We start from the raw sequence: 12007 nt of genomic DNA on the forward strand, positions 1-12007 counted from the left end.
TCAGACAAATAGACATAGCAGCCAACATGTCCCTATTATGCCCGTGTTTGCCTTCTTTCCCCCCCAATAGTCCTTTTGATATTATAATTAGGCATAGTTGCTATCAAATGCTTCACTTCAACTGTGTTATTATTTATAGTTATTTTCTTCTTAACAATACGCTGCAATAAAGGGGATTCCACCTTAGGGAACCTTTACTGTGATTTGTTATATGTCTCCCTCTAACTTTTATTAAATTAGTTGTTTTTTTCTTTTTACTGTGGCTTTCTTATACCGTTATCATATATTTTCTGTATATACAAAAGGCATATTTATATATTCGTGTTAATGGTTCAACTGTAACCAGGGAAAATAAATGAAAATATAAAACACTTTTCGATAATATTAAGACATGGCTAGGGAAATGACAGTAAAAAAATACTGTAACAATTCATTTAGCAAAGTTTTAAGGGAGCATGTACAAAAAAATGTAAATCATATGATATGATTTATTACCATTTGCTCTAAATAGACATCTATTAAATCTGCTAAGACCAATTTATTTCTACATTGCATTGATCTTTTTTTGCCTTGTTATGTAGTTGAGGATACTGTTGGTCCATTGTATGTGTGGATGTAGAGTGTGATACAATGTAGTATTAGAAAAAAAGAGCTACAAAAGTAAGGGGGCCTATGTGCAGCAGACCCCTCTCCTCTCAGCAGCGAGACCCCCATCCCCACATTCTACCTTGCTCAGGCAAAATGGTGCATGCACACAATAGAGCAAAGGTTCTTTGCTTTCACTGAGCAGTGCCATCTTCACTTATGCTGGGTACACACTGAACAGATGATGGTCATTCATACACACTGAGCGGCCATCATCTTCCAGTCAGCCGTAGCTACCACTCGCTGGGTGGAGGGGTTGGGGGAGCCTCCCCACGTCTGCTGCTGCATGAGTAGACCACACGTATACATTTGCCGATGGACAGATATGTCTGTAGATATATCTGTCCACCGGCTGTACAGAAAAGCCAATGCCATGTGTCTGTGAACGACGTCATTCACAGACTTATCACTGGTACACAATGGTCGACGAGCACCAGATATATCGGCCAGTGTGTACCCAGCTTAAGATGTCATGGGAAGATGGGACTGCGGAGAAGGGACCCACTTGCCGGAGCATGGTAAGTATACTTTGAGTGGTAGGATTGATGGTGTGTCGGGTCCCCCTGCACCCATTATAAGTACATCTATAGCAGGAACATTGAAAAATAAAATAAAATGAAGGAAACACGCTATTTATCAAACATTCAAAACTCCACAGAACATCATTAATCTGGTGCAGCATTAATTTTATAGAAAATGATTTGAGAGTGGTGTCCTATAACCACAGTACTTCAATTACTTGAAGGAGATGATTGTGTGAGGTCCCCTTATAATCACAGAGTGCTAAGAAAATAAAAGGAATAGATACCATAAAGTGCTTTCTAACATGCATAATTTGCCAACATTTTTTTTGCTACTTGTCTAGTTAGTTTGCACAACACTTGATAACTAGTAGCATAATTTAAATAAATGTGAAAGTACTTTAAAATGTCTAAGTAGTTGAGAATTTTCCACATTTAAATTATTAACTAACTAACGCTACATATTGAATAAATAGGGGTGTTTAAACTTTGCATAATTAAGTAGAGCATTAAATATTACATGCAGTAAGATGGAAGAAGAGGTAATCATTGTACACATAGCTAAATCCAGCTAAATGTTGATTTAAGAAGATAAAGTCAATCAGATTTAGTCAAATGAAACTTTACACACATTCATATACAGTACACCTTGGAATATGTTATCTATAGTGGTGTACAAAATAGATACGTGAGCTGTTTTTCTACAATAATAACGCTGCACCTTCATTAAAGAAAAGTAGAGTGCATTATATAGATACAAATGTGATTACTACCCCCTATTTGTTCCATATACTCGTACATCAATATATGATTTAGTGAAACATATCTCTAAAATAAATCATATATAAGATAATGCACTATCTACTGTGAAAACAATAATGATATAAGCAGTTACATTATATGACTATATTTAAAGTTATTTGATGTGATTCCTGTTATCCTTATACCATATTTCACAAAATAGGTGTATTATTCCTTATAATGCATGAATAGTAGTTATGACAAATAAACTAAAACATTAAGATTATTAGGATAATTAGTGTTACCCAAAGTTGACCAAAAATAGGTATTTATTCAGTTATTCATTGCCCTATAGTATAGAAATATGGCATACCCATGAACGTCTACGTCATTTACTGATGCTGACCCTCAGTAGAGTAGTAACATTACAGGCAATAACTCCATAAAAGTCTTGTTTCTGGCATATTCAATTCTCTAATCTTAGTCCCCAGCAAGTCTGTTTAATTATTAATAGGTTATATCAGTTTATCCTGACACCACATTAGAATATGATGTGAAAAATGCATTTATGTCTACAAACTATATATTTAAATTACGTAGTACAGTATATCTGAATGAAATGGCTGCTATAACCAAATGACCAGAAAAGACATATTTAGCCTTGTTCACATAAAAAGTGCAGATAAAAGTAACAAGTTCTTCACATAACATCTTTCCTGTAGTTTTATTATCACATCGACATTTCCAAATAAGCTGTAAGTACATATCTTGTAGCAACTGCCTTTGGCTTCAGTAAATGTTTGTGGATCCCCTGACTCTAATGTTTAAGTCGCTGACATGGTCACATACTGCTTCAAGGATGCTCCTTGTATATTAGAAATTATTATTTTTCTTTGTAGGTGTCATCAAAACAGCATTGCCAAAAATGGACAGAGAGAACAGGAAGCAGTACCAAGTGGTCATACAGGGCAAGGACATGGGGGGACAAATGGGAGGATTGTCCGGCACTACAGTTGTAAATATCACCTTGTCAGATGTCAATGACAACCCTCCACGTTTCCCCCAGAGTAAGATCTATTTACTGTTTATTTTTCTGTGAATTGTTTCAGATTATAGAAAAGAAAGAAAAGAAACTGTTTCCTTCCATTTATAAAACTCTCAGGGATGAAAATAGCATTAAATGTTGCTCTGTAGAGCATTTTGATTTATTTTGCTGGCAGACTTTTAGCCTTCTAGCTTTACTGGGATATTCTGAATTTCATATGTGCTTATGGTTTCTAGCCAGGTGGCAACCCTCTATATCCTATATATCAATATGAAGGCAATGTCTTTGCTATTGCACAGAATCTGTACTTGCATTGAACAAAAAAAACACTTGTTTTTTTTTGAGTTCTATGAAAGTATTTTTGATTCCGTTAACCACGAAATGTAATCATTTCAAATGAATCTAACCTTCCAGAATTTCTTCACCATGCATTTCAAATCTCCAAAGCTTAAACTTATTTTATACTTTGAGATCATCACAGTGTAACATCTGTCTTCAAGTCCCACTGTTGTTGTCAGACAGCAGGATCATAAAACAAAACTCATGAAGAAAAAGCAGGACAAACTGGTGTAATTGCATTATGGAATAAAAATGGAGTCAATATTTCAGATGTCCTTCGTGTAGCCCTAGGCTGTCCATTACAGCAGTAGTGTTTTCTAAAACACACAAAGAACATTTTTCAATATAAGCCTATAAGACATTTGGGATGATTGGCTAGGAAATATTTGCTATCCAGAAATAGGGCATCCTGTTGCATTCATTGTATATTGTCATTTGTTTGTACTGTGTGAACTGTTGTAGGATGTCTTACAGAACTGAGCTACTGAAATAGGAATGAATAATTTATTAAAAATCACTTTGTATTGTATGAACCTATGCCTCACTCCACATGTGTTTAACATGCTGTATCTCTCACTAAAACAGGAGAATGTAGTTTCTAAGCATTTCATTCATTTTCCCATTGTATGTATGTAAGAAAATATAGATAACATTTAGATAAATAAGTATATATCTTAATGGCGGCAGTGGAGGACTCCCTTAAATGTATAAATAAGTAACCTGACTGGTTCTTCCAATATTTTAGTTTAATCCATTAAACTTTAATCAGGGATGATGCAAACACACAGAATTTTACTTTATATACAATCATTAATAATATAAGATAGTCTTGTTTATTCTCTTTCAGTTGTTTAATCTTTTACATAAGCGTTTTTTGGATTATCAGTATGTATACTATACACTATACAGGTAGGCCTCTCTTTGGAACTCCATCATGTTATCTTGGTTAAGATGTAGGTATCAATTTGATAATATATTATTCAGTGATATACTATAAACTAATTTGTTTGACGTAAGGACATAGTGACTTATGGACAGAGTTGTGTCCTTGATGTGCCAATGTTATTTTGTATTGCATTTATGGGTTTTGAGACTTTTTGATATATTTTTTCAATCAGTGTAGCCATGTGAATTTCTGTAGTATGTAACTGAATTGTGACTTCTAAGTACCTTGACTTATTGAATTGTATTTGCCATATATTACATTCTAGGTAAATCAATTACACTCTGTATGTACACTGTATAGTAGTGCTGGTTTACTAGATTAAACTGAAACATCAGAAAATCAACTTGGTCTATAGAGTCTGAGTGCCACCATATGGGTGTGTTGTATTTAAAGAATTTGGCAAGTCACTTCAGATTCTTCTCCAGTTGTTACAGAGAAAAGATACAAATTTTAAATTAGGTCTCACTTAGCTATCCATTTATTGGTACCTTTTCATCTTTGCATGATATATATATATATATATATATATACAGTTATGTGTCCTCATTCCTATAGCCTCAATATGTCATGCGGCGCGTGAGGCCTGGTGTGAGTGAGCCGTGCCCGAAAATGCAGCTTAGTCACAGTGCAATGCAACTAAGACGCTCTAGGAGAATGACTGATTAATTTGGTATATGACACTTATATATCCGTGTGCGGAAAGATCGGGTGATTATCTGTCGATTATCAACCGATTTTATCGCACCCGCAATATTTTATTGCTCTTTTATAGTGAGAAGCAGGAGAAAAGTTTTCTCCATCTTAGACCTGGAGAAAAAAAAAGCAAAATCCCTATTTTTGCCTAAAAATGTGGGGATTTCTCTCAGAACCCTTTGGACACCCCGCCCCCCCCTTTAATAATAAATTAGCACACAAAAAAATCGAAAGTTGCGTACTTTGGCGAAAAACGACCTCGAATATTTTGGCAAAAAAACACATTGAAAATGGATTTAAAGTATTGGTTCTGGTTTTTCGGAGGGGCTGTATGGATGCGACAAGTTGATTAAACATCGCATGTGGATGCAGCAGCTGTTTTTCAAGTGATATTGTCATCGCTAATTGAATACGGCACTATGTCTGTAAATGAAGCACAATGGAATTTGGAGCAGAAAAAAAGCTGCAGTCGCTGCTTTGTATACAGTTTGAGACTCAGTCGCACACATATATACAAGTATCACAACTCAAATTAATCAGTGCGGTGGCCTGGTGCATCTTAGTCACATCGCATTGCGACCAAGAAGCATTTTTGGATGAAAAGACCCAAAACACATGTTTGGCACAAGCACAGTTGTAATGGACCTGGAGTGCTGAGAGGGGCTGTTTGGTGTGACTGCAGCTACAGTATATAAAGGACATATCTTTATGTATATATATATATATATATATATATATATATATATGTGTGTATATATATATATATATATATATATATATATATAAAAATACAAACGCACACATGCCAGTCAACTATAACATTAATACTACTGACAGGTGATGTGAATAATATTGATTATCTCATTACAAAGACAATTGTTAGGGGTTGGTATATATTATGCAGCAAATGAATACTCAGTTCCTGAAGTTGGTGATCTAAGCAGGAAAAGTGGACAAGCATATGGATCTGAGCGACTTTGACAAGGACCAAATTGTGATAGCTAGATAACTGGTTCAAAGCAGCTCCAAAATGGCAAGTCTTATGGGGTGTACCTTGTATGCAGTGGTTAGTACCTACCAAATGTGGTCCAAGGAAGGACAACCGGTGAACCGGTACCAGGACCATGGGTGCTCAAGGCTCATTGATGCATATAGGGAGTGAAGGCTAGCCTGTCTGGTCCTATCTCACAGAAGAGCTACTGTAGCACAACTTGCTGAAAAAGTTAATGTTGGCTATTATAGAAAGGTTTCAGAACACACAGTGCATCTCAGCTTTCTGTGTATGGGGGAGAATGGTCAGAGTACCTATGTAGACCCTTGTCCACTGCCAAAAACACTTACAATGGGCACGTGAGCGTCAGAACTGGACCATGGAGCAATGGAAGATGGTGGCCTGGTCTGATTAATCACATTTTCTTTTACATCATGTGGAAGGCTGGGTGCATGTTCATTTAATATCTGGGGAAGAAGAGATAGCACCAGGATACACTATGGGAAGAAGGCAATCCGGTGGAGGCAGTGTGATGCTTTGGGCAATGTTCTGCTGGGTAACCTCTGGTCCTGGCATTCATGTGGATGTTACTTTATTACATACCATCTACAGTACCTAAATATTGTTGCAGACCAAGTACACCCCTTCATGGCAAAATTATTCTCTAATGACAGGGGCCTATTTCAGCAGTATAACCTTCAGAGGCCTTGTGGAGTCCATGCTTTAATGGGTCAGAGTTGCTTTGGGGGAATTTATACAATATTTGGTAGGTGGTTTTAATGTTATGGCTGATCGGTGTGTGTATGCGTCATTACCCTGTGTACCTCTCAGTTTCAGCCATTCTCCTGTGTCACTCAGGGTGGTGTCACACTGCTGCCTTGAGCACTAGGACTTATGCAGCTGGAAAAGAACTAGAGTTCATTGCAATTAAATCTTTCCATTCTGATACATTGAAATGAATAGGGAACGCTCATCCCCTTCACACAGGAGTAATTACACTCAGAAAACATTGCATGCTGTGTCTTCATAGTTTAATCCCTCCTGCGTGACAGTATCTATTGTATGTTGTATTTGAAAAGAATGTATAGACATAGAATAATAATATTTTGATGAAAGGCAAAGTTGAAATCCCCACTGTTGAAATCCCTAGCTAGCCCATCTTTTTTGCTAAAAGTATGCGTAACATGGGGAATATTACCGGTATAACAAAAAAATTTAAAAATGATTTCAGATTGCAACCTAATTCCCTTGTCTGTTTCAAGTGGTGCACTCACTGCTAAACGACTTCAGTATCTTTATTCTGTTCCCGATATTTTTGTTACAAGTCTGTTCAGATAATATTTTTTGAAGATCTGTGAAGGAACCATTAAAAATATTTTTGAAAGCATCTACTTTCATTTTCTAGGTACTTATCAATTCAGGGCCCCTGAGTCTTCCCCTGTGGGTTCTGCAATTGGTAGAATCAAAGCTAATGATGCAGATGAAGGTGTGAATGCGGAGACAGAATACAGAATCATTGATGGAGATGAATACCACATGTTTGAAATCGTCACAGACAAGGAAACGCAGGAAGGATCTGTAATTGTCAGAAAGGTAACTCACAGAGGAAAAACAAGAGTAGCGAAGAAATATTTTCGCTTAAAAATAAAAAAAATCACCAAATTTATGAATTTTATATATTACAATGTAACCTATTTTATGTTTTTTGATGATTAGCTTTTATTTAAAATGGATTGCTAGCATTAGAACGAATCAGACAACATGTGAAAGTGAATTTTAGAATTTAATACGATATCCTTATCTACCTTTAATACAAATACAAAATTATTTACTATGTAAGTTCTATCTACACTCACACCCGCCAAGAGCCGCGGCTGGCCCGGGTAACGGGATGTGGCCTAATTGCGGGAGGCGTGGCCACGCCCCCTTCCCTAAAAAAATTAACTGCACTGCGCGCTAGGGAGGGGGGCGCTCTGAGCCCCCTCAGCCCTGCTCAAAGCCAGGGGGGGCACGATCAGTGTGATTGCTCCTCCCCACAGGCATAGGAGACTGCTGTGACTGCTGCTCAGCAGCCATGAGCAGTTCCCACTGCAGCTCAGCACACGCTGTGTGCTGGGCTGCTTTGAGGGAGGGGGGAAGCAGCGACGGGCCCCTCAGGAAGCCCAGGCCCGGTGTGCTGGGCTGCTGTGAGGGAGGGGGGAAGCAGCGACTGGCCCCTCAGGAAGCCCGGGCCCGGTGTGCTGGGCTGCTGTGAGGGAGGGGGGAAGCAGCGACGGGCCCCTCAGGAAGCCCAGGCCCGGTGTGCTGGGCTGCTTTGAGGGAGGGGGGAAGCAGCGACGGGCCCCTCAGGAAGCCCAGGCCCGGTGTGCTGGGCTGCTGTGAGGGAGGGGGGAAGCAGCGACGGGCCCCTCAGGAAGCCCGGGCCCGGTGTGCTGGGCTGCTGTGAGGGAGGGGAGAAGCAGCGACGGGCCCCTCAGGAAGCCCAGGCCCGGTGTGCTGGGCTGCTGTGAGGGACGGGGGAAGCAGCGACGGGCCCCTCAGGAAGCCCGGGCCCGGTGTGCTGGGCTGCTGTGAGGGAGGGGGGAAGCAGCGACGGGCCCCTCAGGAAGCCCAGGCCCGGTGTGCTGGGCTGCTGTGAGGGAGGGGGGAAGCAGCGACGGGCCCCTCAGGAAGCCCAGGCCCGGTGTGCTGGGCTGCTGTGAGGGAGGGGGGAAGCAGCGACGGGCCCCTCAGGAAGCCCGGGCCCGGTGTGCTGTATTTATGATATTTTCAAATATTTTGGGAACATTAATCACTATACAGACTAGGAAACTAGATCTTGTATCATTAGAAGTGTGGCTAAGGCTCTGAATTTAGTGATATTCTTGAGATTTTCCACAACATTCAAACCTGGGACTCCAGATCTAGATGTGTTTGTCTGTTAGGTCCCATAACATAAGGTGTTTCATTTGGCAAATGTTGTTACTGCATGTATAAAAGCAGAACCAAGATAGGTTGGTGTTTTCCCGTCATTTAACAATGTGCAACTCGGTTGTAACATAAATTGACCTAAGGCTAGCGAAGGCACTGGCAAATTCAGGCAAGCTCATGGGAAGTAATGAGTTTTAGGATTACTTTACTTCAGAATTACTGAAATGATCCTATTCTTCTTCTTTAGGGAGCATATATTTGTCAAGCAGCTAAAGTTTTGACTATTTTATAAAATAGTGAAAAGGCCTATTCCTATTGTGTCTCAACTTCGAGTACTATCTAACACCAAGCAATTCCCCTTTCATCTTAAGTCATATGGGCTTGATAGATGTACTAAGCCTTGGAGAGAGATAAAGTGGAGAGAGATAAAGTACCACCCAAACAACTCCTCACTGTGATTTTTCAAACACAGCCTATAAAGTGACAGTTAGAAGCTGATTGGTTGTTACTGTATCTCTCTCCACCTTATCTCTATCCAAGGCTCAATACATCTATCCCATGGGATGTAGTCAGCATCCCGGCGTGTAGGATGCCAACGGACAAAATACCGACTCCAGAATCCCTACAGCTTTGGGATCCCGGCTCCAGAATCACAGCCGCCGGCATCCCAAATGTAAGAATCAGAGGTTATGGGGAGGGTTAGGTCTAGAGTTAGGTTTGGGCACTAGTAGAAGGGTTAGGCGGGGGAGGGTTAAGTTTAGGGTGCATGGTGGTGGAGGTTAGGTTTAGGCACTAGGGGGGTGGTTAGGTTCAGGCACCGGGAAGAGAGGGTTAGGGGTAAGGGTTAGCATTAGGGTACTTAACTAATGGTATCAGAGATTCTGGCTGGAGGGATGCCACTGTCAGTATTCTGACCGGCGGCATCCCGACCACTGGGATCCCATACCCAACCCCTACCCCATAGTGGCAAACATTGAGGCTGGAGGCAATTACTACATTTTGTGATAAAAAAATTATTAATTTTGACCAAATAGATTAATATTTTGGTAGTATATATAGTTTACCAAATAAACCTTGCAGTAGTAAACATGGTACTTGTCATTTATTTGGGCCCCTAATTTGGCCTCAAGGATGCTGCAATTGACACGGAGGATGAGCTTTGTAGCCATATAGCATCCTCCCACCTGTCCTTTGTTTTGCCATTCGTTTTCTTCCTGCAGGGACCCAGGGGGTGATTCTGAGTCGGATGCAGGGAACGCATCGGACACTAGTGCCCAATGGTTTCCCTTTTTGCATGCATCCTAGACTCACTGTGCATGCATCCGATGGTACCCGCGGGGGGACGCAGATCGAAATTGCATGGAGATCCATGCAATTTCAATGGGCAACTGTGTCCACCTTTGAATCTCCCCCCTCATTATCTTCCAACTGTTTTGTGAGGTAGATAACAGAATGAGAGGTGCCAATTTAATAGCCTAGTATTGAAAAATTTTATTAGTACCAATTTTTTTAACTTACTGTATGGAGAACAACTTTATAGCATTTCTTTGAATAGACTTTTCAGCAAGCAGCACTTTACAGCACCGTGTTTACAATTTTTTAATATGGTTATGATCTGTGGCATGACTCTGCTAATATGGTAGAATTTATTGAAAGCAGAGTAGTCTTTCAAGCTATATTGGAAATGTTTTATTGGTTCATTCATGTATAGTGGTGATGAAACCCTTATTACCACTTTGTGAAGTCTTCACCTTTAACAAGCACCTTTCCCTTAAAGCTAGACATGCTTACTTGTACTGGGATTTCCCCATGTCTCCTATTCCATATAATAAAAGCTTATCAACAAAAGAAATTGCAGAGGTTTAAAAATGGATATGTGGGTGACTGGTGTCAGGTTCCTTTTGGGGAGCAAATAATCAAGACAATTATAAGCATTTTATTTTTTTAACATTTTAACCTTTTACTCACATTTTACAATAAGAAAGCCTACACAGATCATTGTGAGCTGTGGAGGGCTTTACCCCCATCTCACCTGCCACAGGTTTGCCATCATTCTAGAGTTAGTTTTTGGTTGGCTTCCAATATGACCATTACTAAACCTATTACTCCTGTACTTGTCTATGTAAAAATATTGATAGTTGGTCTGATGTTCTAAAGCATTTTAAAGTCAGGTTTTTGGTTATTTTGCCAGTGGTTTTGATATTAGTAAATGGTTGGTTTGTGAAACCATTGGCAAAATGACAAAAATCCAAAATTGACCTTCAATGAATTTAACCCTAAGGCTCAGTTGATAAAAAAAACAGATGCAAGTTAGGAACAGAACTGTCAGCAAGCAACTCTATAGATAATACTATCTTTGGTCATGGCTGACAGCAGACAGACAATAAAGGGGCATTTCTGGGTCAGAGCTGGTGGCAGACATACACAATTGTAATGATTAGACAATGCTGGGTCAGGGCTGGCAACAAATAGACTGTAACATTTAGACAATGCTTATTTCAGTGCTTGTGGCAGACAGACTGTAAGCCTTAAACAATTCTCAGTAACATCTATTGGCAGACAAACTTGTAAGCCAGGAACAGGTCAAGGTCAGGGGAAGTCAGCAGAATCTAAAATACAAACAGCAAGTCAGCAAATTATAACATAACACAGGAATGCAGGTCTAGCTACTAGCAAAGCACTAACTATCATTAGCACAGGTGGAGAAAAAAATTATAATTTTAAACCTGTCCTGATGAATGGGACTGTTAGGAACAATTCCCCAGAACTATGCAGCTGGTGAGAGTAGGTGGTCTTAGACAAAGATAGCATACTGCTCAGTGCTTGGATGCTGACCTAACTTTGATGGTGCAGTACATAGGAATTTATAACTAAGGGGGGGATTCAATTAGGCTGCGAAAAGTCAAGTGCAGAATTGGGGTTTAGGGGTGCAGGCTTAAAAAAAAAGCCTGCACCCCTGGGAATGTCATTTAAAAATAAACTGTGTCAAAAAAAGTTTTAAAAAAAATTGGGACACCCCCAAAAAATAAAAAAATTGGGGTGAAAAAAAAACAACTGAAAACAGTGTTAAAAAATAGGGAAATTGGTTCAGGGGTGTTCTGCAGAGATGCGGCAGGTGTTTTCTAGAATAGGCTATTAGCGGCAGGTGCATTTGTGCAGAATTTAAAAAAAAAATT

General features: G+C 39.7%; 1 protein-coding gene across 2 annotated transcripts in view; it reads left to right on the forward strand.

Annotated features, from left to right (window-relative positions):
* The window catches only part of LOC148532156 (cadherin-6-like), a 351919-nt gene that overhangs the window by 239099 nt on the left and 100813 nt on the right, over window positions 1-12007 (forward strand). For both annotated transcript variants that reach the window (XM_088468252.1, XM_088468254.1), the window contains exons 5-6: window positions 2807-2974; window positions 7327-7514. In XM_088468252.1, coding sequence (XP_088324378.1) covers window positions 2807-2974; window positions 7327-7514 — 356 coding nt within the window. The remainder of the gene's footprint in view (window positions 1-2806; window positions 2975-7326; window positions 7515-12007) is intronic.

The sequence above is a fragment of the Taudactylus pleione genome, unplaced genomic scaffold (assembly GCF_031769625.1).
Source record: "Taudactylus pleione unplaced genomic scaffold, aTauple2 ptg000083l, whole genome shotgun sequence".
NCBI classification, from domain to species: domain Eukaryota; kingdom Metazoa; phylum Chordata; class Amphibia; order Anura; family Myobatrachidae; genus Taudactylus; species Taudactylus pleione.